The 13,592-nt window shown below is 47.9% G+C and overlaps 1 protein-coding gene across 6 annotated transcripts in view; it reads right to left on the bottom strand.

Annotated features, from left to right (window-relative positions):
* Window positions 1-13,592, bottom strand: part of EREG (epiregulin) — a 45,440-nt gene that overhangs the window by 22,546 nt on the left and 9,302 nt on the right. For all 6 annotated transcript variants that reach the window (XR_007167274.2, XR_010831384.1, XM_066996592.1 and 3 more), the window contains exons 2-5: window positions 6,200-6,300; window positions 4,523-4,614; window positions 2,974-3,032; window positions 1,436-1,498 (exon numbers count right to left, since the gene is read on the bottom strand). Coding sequence is in view for 4 of the 6 variants with exons in the window: in XM_066996592.1 (XP_066852693.1) it covers window positions 1,436-1,498; window positions 2,974-2,977 (67 nt within the window). In the remaining 2 variants the exon portion in view is untranslated. The remainder of the gene's footprint in view (window positions 1-1,435; window positions 1,499-2,973; window positions 3,033-4,522; window positions 4,615-6,199; window positions 6,301-13,592) is intronic.

Raw genomic sequence — 13,592 nt, 5'->3', positions numbered from 1 at the left:
GGCCAGACAAACATGACACAGTAAACCATAAAGCTGGCAGCTCCTGAAACCCATGAGCGTGGAGATGTGAGGCTTGACTGGGCATTACAGCGACTGCAAGGAGACCTTGGGCAAGTTCTTGCCTGGGGCTCCCACACTAACTCACGGAAAAGGCAGGGCCAGGGCTCAGCTCCATCACTGCCTCCTCCCTGGCTGGCACAGTGCCACAGCTCCCCAGGGACAAGTGCCAGCTCTCTCCTGCCACTGCCTTTCTGCTGTGATAGCCCAGATACAAAGCTGACAATGAGTGCCACTTGAGTTAGGCTTCTGCCTTTGAGTGGCGAACCTCTCAAGTCTGGCATAACATCAGCTACAGATAGACTTCCCAGCTTTACTGACCTGGGACGGAAGGGCAGTAAAGTGCTCATAACAGTTGCTATGAGGACATCTAGCTGTGACTAATCTGTCCCTTACTATTAGATTTTGTACCTGTCCCGGAAATAAATAAATCTGTACACAAATCCATGAAGACATACCAGTTCCTTCCAGTGCTAGTTTTGTGCGAAGCATGACTGAGTCACAGGCTAAAAGATGTTTAACCTGCTGTCACTGAAAGTAAGATGTTATGCTGCAGCAGCTGATCTGTAAGCCCTTATGGAAATACCTGGCTAAGATGACAGAAACTCGTGCTACAGTGGGTTTAGCAGATAGGGAACACCTGTCACAAAAAAAGAGGTCTTGGGAACTGAGCTTCCCCATCACCTGAGACCCCGAGCCCAGCACTGCCAGTGTGAGAACATGCCCTGTCATTAAAGCAGTGTGTGAGGGCTCCAGGTCGCTGTCCTGCCTCCAACAACTGCTGCCCACATACTTTGAGTCATCTCAAAGGGCCAGCTACACACAGTCCCTGCCTGTCCCTGCCAGCACCCAGGCTCTGGGGCTCTCGATGTTCTCAGGACACGCATGTTCAGTTCGGACTGTCAGCTAGCTTATGCGATGCGAGAGGAACATGCGCCCAGTAGAGAGGTGGAGAAGTATCAAGGCACGGGAGGCCACGACCTGTTCTGTTAGCAGAAGGAAGCCTCTGCTGCTGTGGGGATTCACCAGCTGAACTCTCCTGGAGCACAGCCTGGGTGAAGGCAGCAGGGCAGGACAAGGTGACAGACCAGCTCCTTCTGCCTTGGCAAGGGCTGCGTTGCAGGCTGAGCAGGGGAGGAGAACGGACATAGAGCAAGCAAAGCAATGCCCTGCTACAGCACAGCGCCCTGACAGCAAGACCTGCACGCTCCGCTCCTCAGCCCGTGTACACCCGGCCCTGTCTGCCGCTTTGCCTCGGGGAACAAACACGCCGGCTTCGCCTCAAGACAAGTTTCGCCCTGCGTGTGGCCAGAGGTCCTCCAGCAGCAAGCGACTGCCCCAGCCCTGCGAGCCAGCACCCGTTCCTGCCGACACTCACCGAGGAAGAGCAGCAGACTGCGGGCCCGCAGGTGGCTGGCGTCCATCACCCTCATGTCGCTGGCTGGAAGAGGAGGAGATGAAGAAGAGGAGATGATGAAGAGGAGAAGAGAGGAAGGCAGTGGCAGGGAGCGCTGTGGCGGCGGCCGCGCCGCCAGGGCTCTTTATGGGGCTGCGGGAGAGGCGGGGCGGAGTGGTGATGAAACTCTGGCCAAGCTCCGGGCAGGTGCTCGCCCGGCCTCGCTTCCTGCCCCGCCGCACCCGCACCGGGCGGGACGGGGCCCTCCCCTCCTGTCCGCCCCCCGCCCCCCCCCCCCCCCCCCCCCCCCATGCCCGGTGGCGATGCCCCGAGGGCAGGCAGGGGGCATCCCCAGCCCTGCTGTGGGGCAGGCAGGGCAAGGCTGGCAGGGCAAATTCCTCCAGCTCTTGGCTGCCATCCGGATACACGTGCTTGGGTTATCCTTATTTTAGCAAACACTGCTGCGTACGGCTCTTGTGGCCATAAAACCACTGGGTGCCTTAGAGCAAACAGGCCAAGGCGCTGGTGCCCATGGCTCACCACGCAGCGGTGGCACTGCTGCCGGCCACTTGCGCTTAATTTATCAGTGCCAGGAGCAATGGTGTGAGACTGGGTGGGAGTGGGGTAGATGCTGAGAGGAGAGCTGCCCGGGGGCCCTGCCTGCGTGGGGGGCTGCAGCACGGCCCACATCACTGCTTGCACGTAAAGCAAGAAAACAGAGCAGGGCAAGCAGCCGGAAGGCTACCCCCTCCTTCCTCATCTCCCATCAGTTCCCAAGTGACCCTCAGCCCATGTGAGCCTCAGGGCTAGGGGCAGAAAGGGTCTATTAAGTTACAGCACAGGCCACAGGAATGCCAGCACCTCACCCTGCACCTCGACAGGCTGTGACAGGCTCAAGGTCAGCAGGTGCTTACGCCGCGGTGCCCCCCCAGCCCAGGGGGCCAACAGGTCCTTTGGTTCTTTAGGCAGGACCCTTGACTAGTCAGCACTTGGTTGTTGGTGGTTTTTTAATCCTTTCATGCATCCTGCTGAAGCCCATGCACTCTATGACTAGGTTAAGCAAGACCTTGTTCTGCACTTATATCCCATCATCAGACAGTCGACAGGCACATCCACCCCCACATCCCTCTGTACACGCTTACCTGAAATATCAAATGCTTCTTCTCTGAAGAAGCTGCTCAGCAACAGTGGATATTTCTTTTCCTTTTAAAGCAAAAACCTTCTTCCTCTGCCTTACCTTTTTGCAGCACCAAAAAAGTCAAGGTGATACCCAATTTATTGCAGAACTGATAAGCATATCTCATAGCGTAAGGAATTTGAGTATTCATAGCAAGGTGCAGTTTTAATAGCTGATAACTCAAGTATTCATAGTTTGCCTACTTTACAAGTGGTTGTTGATATAAGAGAGTTAACTATAGAAGATACTGCAGAATATGACACAATCTATCTCCGTGTTCAGATTCCAGTTCTGAGCAATAAACAATTAATTCAGGCAGTTTGGGAATAGACCTGGTACTTACACATCACATTCCTGCTTACTTAGGCAACGTTTTCTCAGATCTATGGAACTGTGGAGATGCTGAAATGAAAAAGATCAATGTGTTACTATTGAACTACGTCAGCACAGTCAAATTATGCAAATGGTGGGAGAGTTGGCAGGATCCATGAAACTAAAAGCAGCATGCCAGCAGTGCATACACTCTGGTACTCCATGAGAAAGCAGGACATGATTTAATCTGAAACTTTTTCTGAGTCCATTTTTCTCCCTCTAGCATTATGGTCATGGCTTACCCCCATACAATCACTTTACTACCTTAAGGTTAGCAGATAGTAGCTTTTCTGATGCTACATGACTGTTTTTGTTGCTTCTTTAATTCGGGCTGATCCCCCTTATTAAGGATTTTATTGTCTGCTCTTTCAGTGAGTAAAGGAAGGAATTGCAATCATTAGTAAAGTGTTTCTGTATGCGGGCATTTTTCAGGATGCCTTAAAAGCAACATCACTGTAGAACTTCCACTTTATAATTAATTTCACCCTTAAATTCCTGCCTGATTTATCCTCTGAAAAGAGAGCATTTAATTATAGTCCTGTACCGGTGTTCAGATACCGAGTAAGGCTGACACCATTGGAGCAATTCATTGGAATTTCCTCTTTCAGATTTGAATACATGGAAAACAAGTATCATATACACATCTGTTTCATCTTTCTGTAATTTTCTTGGTCTCGTGGTATGTGATTCCACATCAGGCATCCCCACTTGCAGATTTCACCATCCTCTCCTCCATGTGGAGGCTGCCTCTTTGAATATGGCTGATGTACGCTTTGAGAGCCAATTTTCCAAGCAGCTATTCACATTGAGTAGCACCTTCCTGCACTGATAAATTCATTGTAAGGCAGATTCATTACATCCCACAGGTCTGAGTACAGAGGGACATGCCTGCACAATGCTGGAAGGTAGCACTGATTGGGCAACAGACCATCATGGGTGTATGTCAGCTGGTGGCCTCAATTACAGCTGGGGTGAACTGGCACGCCCAAGCCAAGCCAGTGATGGATTTATGCCACTTGCCATCGGACCAGCAAGAAGCCCCCCAAGTAATTCAATTCGTCAGGGTTTTGTTCTTCACAAAGTGTAAAGAACTTGTGCAGAAAATGTACTAGCTTTTATTACCTTACAACATTTTAACAACCAACTTTAAAGAAAACCTCTATTTACAAAGTACATGGGCTCAAGTCAAGTTTCAACCTCTCACTGTAGCAATTATTCATCTATTCTTCTGAGACAAAGCAGCTGATTCACAGCAGTGATTATTTCAAGAGTATGATTTGAGTTTTTTGTCTATTAGTCTATCTCACATTCATGATACAGAGAATTTTCTATGAACAAAATACCCTTTAAACTTAGAGGGGAAAAACAGAGGTTTCATGTACGTTTCTCTGTGCCTCAGAATAGAATACTTGTCCTCATGGTGATTTGCTGTGGAAGATGCATTCATGGTAATGAACTGTCACTTCACGTATGTGTTCTTACATAACTATATCCATCAGTGACAGGCGACTATTACTCACTTTAGCAGTTTTCTGTAGAACTTGCATCCAGTTTTACACATTGCCATTCTGGGTGTGGATCTGCATTGGTTTTTGTCCATTTGGAACACCACCTATTTCCAAAATCAACATCACCTTGTTAGAAAGCATTTTTGAAAATACAAGAAAACCATTCCCAGTCTTGCACTGAAGCACTGGACACCCTTACACACGGAAAAAAAAATAACCCAAACCAATATTTTCATAAATACCTGGGAAAATCAGCAAGCTTTTTTCTTTTAAACATCACAAATACATGCTTCAGTACATGTGTACCTCAATTTTCATTTACATCAAACTTTCATGACTGAGCATTAAAGATGCTTAAGAAACGCTCTCAAAATATCAGTAGGCTAACTGGAGCATAGCTCACAAGACAGCGTTTTTATTTCAACTACGGAAGATAGGTATTAAACACGAACACCTCACATAGTAAAAAGTATGGGGCTTACATGTGACTGCAAATGCCCTAAAAAGGGAATATACTTAACTGGGATTCATGGACAAGTTACTGTGAAGGAAATAGAGTAAGGAAAAAATCTGGAGCTGAACTTACTCCATAGCAGATCTGAAGCTGACCTCTCTATGTACGTGATGAATCATTTAGGCCCAGTGTTCTTAAACAACCAAGCTCTCCTATAAACTATCCGAGTTCAAAATGCTGTCCTAAGGCTGAAAGTGGCTGATGCCACTTCTTGTAAATGCACCATGAGGTCAAAGCTACAGGACAACAAAGATGTTTCACTGTTTAAAAAAATCAATCCCCCCCAAAAACTTACTCATTTCTTAGGCAACTTCTTGGGTCAGCATTAACCAGAAATTAAAAAGTAAAAAAAAAAAAAAAAAAAAAAAGAGAAAGCACTAAATCCCATCCATCTCAATGCATTTCAGATGATGGAAAGGAAAAGGCAAACAGATCTGTCAGTTCATTCTGGATTGCTCCCTACAGGGAAGTTTTTCACTCTGCTGGCTTGTATGAAATTTTCATTACTCTCTTCTGGGCAATTCCTGAATGGTCCAACACATCTTGCTAGCAGGAAGAGCTTCTTAATGCTCAGCCGATGTTTTCCCTTTCCTAATTACAACTCCCTGCAAAGTGATTTCTTAGCCTCCAAGGGGGTGGTAGATTTTTTTCATTGATACAATTTCCATGGCTTCTGCCTTTATTTGATACTAAACAAACCCATGCAAACATTTTGTGTGTAAAGGGTGTTATTAAACTAAGTCTCACCTGTATATTTAGTCCTTTTTTTCCCTCCTTACTCCAAATCATTTGTTGTACCAAGACAGCTCTGCTCAGAGTAGATCCCCCAGAAGAAAGATGCACAGAGCTGATTCATATGAGCAGGAATGAAGCTCCGAACCATTCAGGTGTTCTGACTTTTTCCTCCTTTTCTCTTGTCTCAAAACTCAAACTTTAGTACATGCATACAGTAAGGGCTCTAAGATGCATGCTGCCAGCCTTCAGAATTGCCTCTCATGACTTAAATGCATTTTACTATTGACAAGCAAGCAAATCGATATGTGAAAGCATGTTGCTGGCTGCTGACCATGCAACGCTTCTGCTCGATAGCTCTGAGCGCGACATCCCTCTTGGGACAGTGAAATGACAGCAAGAACCACCGCTGTGGGGATTGGCGTGACTCAGCCAGCACTCACTGGTTCCAGTTGGGCTTTCACCACAGCAGTCAGCCCTGGCTTTGTGTTCTCCGCCGCTATCTTCCTCTCCTCTCCTGCTCTGTCCTTCTGGATAGCTGGCACTAAAACAGGAGTAGAGAGCGAGAACAAAGAAGACACTCTGTAGAGGAGTGCCACCATCACAGGGAAGCAAACAGCCTGCCTTGGCCTCCACATTTTGGCTGTGACTCAGTGGTGACTGCCACTTGCATGCTGGACATGCGCACAGGGAGCTGGGGCACCCTCGACACGAGGGGTGTGGCATTAGGGATGATGGAGTAAACAGCAATTCACCTGAAACCAGATTAGCCAGCACACGTTCCCGAAACAGAACCTAGGAAAGAGACACAAGTCCGCGGTGTATTTGTTTGGCCTGGTAACGAGAGCTAGGCATAGGAGCAGATGCACTTAGTGGAATTCCCCCATCCACTAGCATTATGGGACACTCCTATTACTGTTCTTATAATTGCTGCTAATCATTACTATTACTGTACTGACAAAAAAAAAAAAAGGCAGCCAGGATCAAGCCTTCATTGTACTGGCTGTTGTCATGCAGGGGCGATGAGACAGCCTGCCCCAGGGGATCTATAAACGTGGGTGCCCAATTCATCACTGCAGTCATATTCAAACTAGGACACCGTGGTCCACGATGAAGCTCCCCTAGGACCTGAGCAAAACGAAACCCTGGCATTCCCTCCAGCTGAGCTATGACAGCCTTTTTTGCATTAGCTTGGAGCCAGGGCGTCGATGTCAGGGTGCTCTCTGTTGAAATGCAGCTAGAAAGGTAAGACGCTGACCAGGAATACCTTGGGGTCTCAACACTCAACAAGATGTTTCCATTCCGTGTTTTCTCTCTATGGGCCCAACCTGCAATAAAACTCCATATTCTTTGATCTCCAGTGAAGTTAGTATCACCAACTCTTGAAATCCAGCTGTGAGTCACATGGCATGCGGAAACCTCTGGGGTTTGGTTTGGGAATGACCAAGAGTAACTGAAATCATCTTCTAGTCACCTTCTCCTCCCAGCCATGGTTTGAACACTACCTCAGGTATCCAACCTCCCTGAGACAGACCTTAGATGACAGACTGAAAAAGAGCATTAACCAGCTTCGTCATATACTGGGTACCAACAGGGAGCTGCAGGGAAAGACTGCAGACTTCTATAAAGATATTTTCTCTCTGAATGGAACTGTGGGTTTGCCCCAAGGTGAAGGAAGCAGCCTAAGCTGACCCCCACACCAAGAGCCCCTGGGAACTTGTCCCCACCTGTCCAACAAGGGTAAGGAGGGTGCTGGTCACCTGGTGTGTGCATGGAGATGGGATGAGGAGAGAAACGTACTGAAGTTGTGTGTCTTGGGGTCTCAACCCCAAGTCCTGGGGATGAGGTGCCAGCAGCCATCAGCTGACGGTGATACTTCCACGGGTAACTCCTCTGCATGGCACCTGTGCACCCACCTCCTCATCCGGCATTGCTCCCTGCAGCGGGATGCTATTGAAGAGATGCAGGAGGTTTCCTTTAGGATACTCCAAGTGCAGGTGTGTAAAACAAGAGTGGGAAATGACAAAGGCTAGGGCTGGGTTTAATTAGACTGGTGTTAGTTACTCCATTAAGAACACCACCAACCTAGGGCTGGCAGTTCTTGATTAACACTCCTATAGTCAGGGTCTTGGTCCTTTATACGTGAAAAAGGGGGCTGTGGATAAGGGTCTGGTAATTCCAATGTGAATTGAAGCTAAAGGGTGAATTGCCAGGTGAGGAAGAGAGTACTCCGGGAAACACTAGCTAAAGCTGCCAAAAACACTCAGTTCTCTGGATCTAGTTCAACTCTGCAGTAATAATAGTCCGTCTGAAGGGCTTTCTAGAGAAGTCAGGCATCCCAGAAAACCATTTTTTTGGTAAGATTCCAAAGAGAGGCTGCACATTAGATGCTCAGGATGAGACGCTTTTGGTCACCGACTTACAGCGTGCCTACAGCAGAGGTCACCCCTTCATAAATAACACACGTTCCAGCTCCACACCCAGATTAAGCTACCCTGCCCAACTAGGCATACAAGCCACCTGACATCAACCAAAACAAAGACCATGAAGTTAGCACGGGAGACTGCCTGTGCTGAGGTGAAACATGCCAGCCAACAGGGCTCCTGCAGAGCATGGCCCAGCTCTTTGGCCTCCATCCTGGCTTCGCAACCCTCCCCGTTTTGTTCTCGTAACATTCCCCTACGTGGACCAAGGAGAGAGATTTCCAGGAAGGACTGCTGTATGCAAAGCTAATTGCCCCTCTTTCCAAATCAACCACTTTAAAGGGCACATAGGTTAACTAAATGGGAAAAGAGGTTTCAGTGCAAGTCTCTTCTCCCTCTTCCACGGAGCACTCTTATGCAAGGCGCTGCACACTGCGGCATGCATGTGATTACATCGGGGCAGCCCGGACTGCTATGTGTACTAACCATGCGACATGTCATCTGTGCTGCCGACTGCGCTGCAAATGCTGAAATCGTCTTTTACGTAGATTTAAATAAGGTTGGAGCCTTTAGGCAATGGCCTTCAATTGTTTACAGGGTTTTTATAAACAGGATACTAACGATTTGTAAATATCCCATTGGAAATCCAGCAGTTTAATATATATGCCCGTCTGTAATAAATCTATCTCCACTAAAACTTCACTGGTAGTGTTGCACAACTGTTACCACAACAATTGCCTCTAATTGCATGTACCAATGATTCTGCTTCATCTCTCCTACAGTTTGATCCTGGCGTTGGTACATCTTCAGCACATTTCCCGGGCAAGCAGAAATCCAAGAAATAATGCATTATTGTTGCCAGCATTTTCTAGGCTTGCACGGTGCATTTCTCCTCAGTCAGAGAGAGCAGGAGAATTGCACTGCTCTGAATTCCTGTTGCTGCACCTTAGCTAGATTTGTTTATTGTGTTTTGTTTAATTTTTCACATCAACTTCCCTCCAGCTGAATGCAGATGGGGACATGTGCACGTACACCCGCAGACATACAGCACACATAAAAAATCTCTTTCTTTAATATTTTCTTGGGGTTTCCTTGAGCGTTGCAGAAGAGAGTGTTTAGATAGTCAGTAACTAGGTATCTGTCCATTAACAGTAAATTTCCTGCAGTCAAACCAAAAGTACCTTTCAAAAAGAAGTTGTAACACAACCCTCTCGTGTTGTATCAATCCATCGACAGACTGCCTCTTGGCAGTTAGAGAGGCCAGAATTTCCTTCTAAGCTAAACATTGTACTAAAATTCATGTGTGCCTACCCCAGTTGGCCCACGTTTAACAAAGTAGTGAGCTCTTGGGGATGGATGAGTTGCCTTCATGCTGGAAACTCCAGCTTGAAAGCCAGCAGAAGAACTGCACTAAGAACCCATGGTGTGGGAGAAGTAGCAGCATAATGTTGTGTCACTCCTGATGCAAGTGTGAATAACCCACTGCTGGGAGTGCACTGATGCAAAGCAGTCTGTCAGTACATCCTTAGCTTCAAAATAAGCGCCTAAAGGAACTGTAATGGCAGGCAATAGTTGTGCTAGCTTAAGGTCAGATCCCAGTAAAGCATTTGAGAAATACTTGCCCCAACCTTAAATACTTCTTCAGCAGGTGAGGGAGTCCTTGTAAGAATATATATTGTTGCCATCTCCAAACATGATGCACATAAAAAAGATCTTGTCTCAGATATCTGGTGCATCTCTTAACAAAACCCTGGGGTTTGCACATGACACAGATCCTAACGCTGTCCCCTGACTGTTAATGCTTCTCTGAGTCAAGCTGGTTTCCCCGGGCTCCCACACACTTACTCTGTAGCAGTGCTAGCGAGGTTGTACTGTTGACCAGAAAACCTCTGTGGCCTCTCATCCAAGATCTTATCTGCTACAGAGAGATACTCAGTCAAGCCATGCACTGCAGCAGAAGCTGTCTGTCTGGGCCAGTCCAGGTTACCGTCCCTGCTGAAGATAGCTGTGAGGGTACACAGGGCACGGCTTACTGTCTTGGCCTCTTTACGAGGCTATGATAGCCCCTTAGCTCCATCTCTGTCCCTGATCAGCAGCTGTGTTGTATTCCCCAGCATTGCAAGCCCTTCTTTTGCAAAACAGTCCCATTCCTCTAGTGGCATGCGCAGCATGCAGCAGTCCTTGTTGGCTACTAGCTGGGCCCGCTCTCAAATCCAGCTTTTCTCTTGGTCTTGCTCCCAGCTGGGTGCTGCACAGCTCACCTCCCAGCCGCACCTGGCACCAACAGGTTTCCAACCTGTGCCATCTCCCAGTTCCCATCTCCTACAGCCACAACCCTCATCTGCTGTTTTCTCATTTCAAACCTGAGCAGCAACTGGCTAGAACAGTAGCGCATAAAGCCAAAACTACCTGGCGCAAAATACTCAATGGAGCCTGGTCGTCTTGCAATGATTTTTTCCCCCTCAGTATATATCAGAAAAAAGGACTGCACTTGCACATCTTGTTAATCCTGCCCAAAACTAAGGGAAAACTGAGACCAGCTCTCCCAGTGCTTCACAGCCTTCCTGTTCTGCATCTCCTCCCACCTGCACAGGCCATTCCCCCAGACTCTGGTAGAAAGACATGAGTCGCATGCTGTGTCACAAGCAAGAAAAAGCTAGAACGTTTACCTCATTTCTGCCTGTTTCCCAGAATAAGGTCAGTGACACCAAAGCCTTCTAACCCCATTTTCTTCTCATCTCCTTCTATGCCTGTCACTTGGGTGAGAGGACTGGGAGGGCAGGAGAATTATGTCTCCTGACATACTCGAGGCATGGAGAGCAGCCTTCGCTCTGGATGCAGGAGCTGCCTTGGCTGGACCCAAGGGGGGTCACAGACTGCTCTGGTGTCATTCCTGCTGCCACCACAAGTGGGAAATGTTGGGCATGTTTTTCACACCTCTACCCCTTCATTAGCACTAGCTGAATGCAGACAACTGTCAATGAAATTATGGCAAACTTCTTAAATTTTAAAACCAGGAGGAAAAGGCAGTGTTAAGTCCCGATGCTACTTGTTCTGAGGTAAATCACTGTTTTGCACTATGAACTCAGCTGGGCTTCACAGATGGCTTTGCAGATAAAGCACAAGGAAACCAACTTACACCCACTAGAAGTATATCTACAGCTAAGAAATAAGATAACTGAATGCCCTTGGGGAGATATGAGAGGCATTTAAAGCATAAAAATTGCTCACCTTTCCCTTACCTGGTAGGCAGATAAACAGAAAAGTTCCTGCTCAATAATGCCTAAAAGTCTGATGTAAGCCCTCCAAAGCAAAGGAAATGGGACTCGGTGGCAACTGTGGCGTGAGGATGTGCTACCCCAGTGGCAGAACATTCCCAATTCGCTCAAACTGGGCAGCTCTGGAGAACTGCTCAAGTCTGCAGAGATCACAGGCAAAGTAAGCGTGGGAGGGCAGAGGCTCACGCTTCTGTGCTGGACACGGAGGCCGGGGTGTTTCACAAGGGCATTCGCAGCCTCCCAGGTGCTGCACCGTGCTCAGACTTTCAGTCACGTGGCTGTTGGGATAGACACTGCTCACCGCACGCTAAGAGAGGGTGGGAGCAATTTGCTTTACTGCTCTTGCCAAAAGCCTCTATTAGTACATGTTATGAAAGCTCCACAGAGGCAAAGCATTCCTAAAACCACTTGATTAAAATTAATAACACCCGAAACTCCCCCCAGTTGTTTATGGATGGGAGCGTTGAAGGAGACAAGCAGCAAAAGCAAAGGCAGAGAGAGAAGCGTTCCCCTTCCCTACAGCCTGAAGGGCCAGGGGAGTCTCCGCATTGTTTCAGCTGGCTGCTGAGATGCTGCCTGCTTCCCCCACACCGAGGCTGAGACTGGTTTTTGATCTACAAGTGCTAAGACCTACTTAAGGACTGAGCATTGCTCTACCATCCCCCAGTGCCTATGAACTACCCTCGCAGTCTTCAATGCTTTCACCCCCACAGCATCCCTGCAGCTATTTTGGTACCTCTCTGAGGGTGGAACCGAGGCACGCGCAGCGTGTACAGCTTACCCAAGGCGCGTGTCGAGGCACAGACTTCCACCTGCATCTCCCGTGATCCTGTCTCCTGCCCTGCTCGCAGATCACTTCCTCTGCAGGTGGTGAGTCAGAGCAGCACTGGCTGCCTCCCAGACTCCTCTTCCTCATCCCAGAGCCCAGATCCACGCTGTACTGGGATAAAAATTTCAAGCTGAACAAGGAGGAAGACTTGCAGTAGCACAACTGTCAGGCTGTTATACTTAAAGGTGACAACCACTCTGTCCCTTGGGCACACTTACTCTGCCAGCTGGGAGATGTCAAATCCTGTGCATGGTGGTCTCGGAGAACCAACCCATGCTTTTTTCCCTTGGCTGCTTCCTCACCCTTAGCACAGGCAAAATGAACTTGCAGCTGACATCCTGATCCCAGGCACTCTGTTGCCTTACAAAAGGGACAGGAGATTTAGGAAGTCTGCAGTGTGTGACAGACCCACGTTTGAGCTCAAGCTTCTGAAATAACAGGTCTGCTGAAGCAGATGTAAGCTTTCTTTGTACTGCCCCAAAACTCATGACACAGGGAAACCTTGGTCTGAGAGTGACCTGCATTAATGCATATGAATTGTAATGCTGGCTTATTTGTATAAGAAAATCATTTTGCATACTGCTTAAGACCATAATCCTTGGGGAATTTGATTTGTGGAAAGGACTAGACTCAAGATTTAGCATAGAACACGAAAAAATCTCTGTATCACTAACTTTTGCTCTGGCTGGAAATAGAGGAGGATGTACCTTTGCAGACAGCAGCCAGTAGCTATGAATTGGAAGTCATTCATCAGATGTAGTCTCTGAAAGCTCTTCCATACGAACCCCAGAACTTTTCCACACACCCTGGGATGTACAGCTCTCCGTGCCCCGCTGTTCAGTGCCACCAAGCCTCTATGCTATGTTACCTTTCATCCCTTACTACTACTGTTACACATATGAGTGCAGAGCTCCTGCGCTGGCCTGAACCACTCTCCCCTACAGCCAACGGCACTACCAGACTAATGCATGTATGAGACTTTTGGGGTTTCATCCACAGGGCCTGGTCCGTGTCCAGTCACACACATCTGCCCCCACACCGCAACAGAACCCCACACACCAGACCCTCACACAAGGCTCGGGATGGAGATGGCAGTGGGCACACGGGATCCGAGTCTCCCTCGTGTTGCTGGGGTTTGTTTTGTTTTCTAACCAAGTTCCTTCGAGGATAATGGTATGTTTTCCGCAGGGCTTTCTGCACATGTACTGATCTGTGTGAACCTGAGTTCTAGGTTAACAAAGATGTTTTTATGAGAAACAAAAGACAAACTTGCTGTTCAACAACATTACCACAATCCTTGGGATCT

Source organism: Anser cygnoides, chromosome 4 (assembly GCF_040182565.1).
Source record: "Anser cygnoides isolate HZ-2024a breed goose chromosome 4, Taihu_goose_T2T_genome, whole genome shotgun sequence".
Taxonomy (NCBI): domain Eukaryota; kingdom Metazoa; phylum Chordata; class Aves; order Anseriformes; family Anatidae; genus Anser; species Anser cygnoides.
Note: the sequence above shows the minus strand (reverse complement) of the source record. Positions and strands in the feature narration are given on the sequence as shown.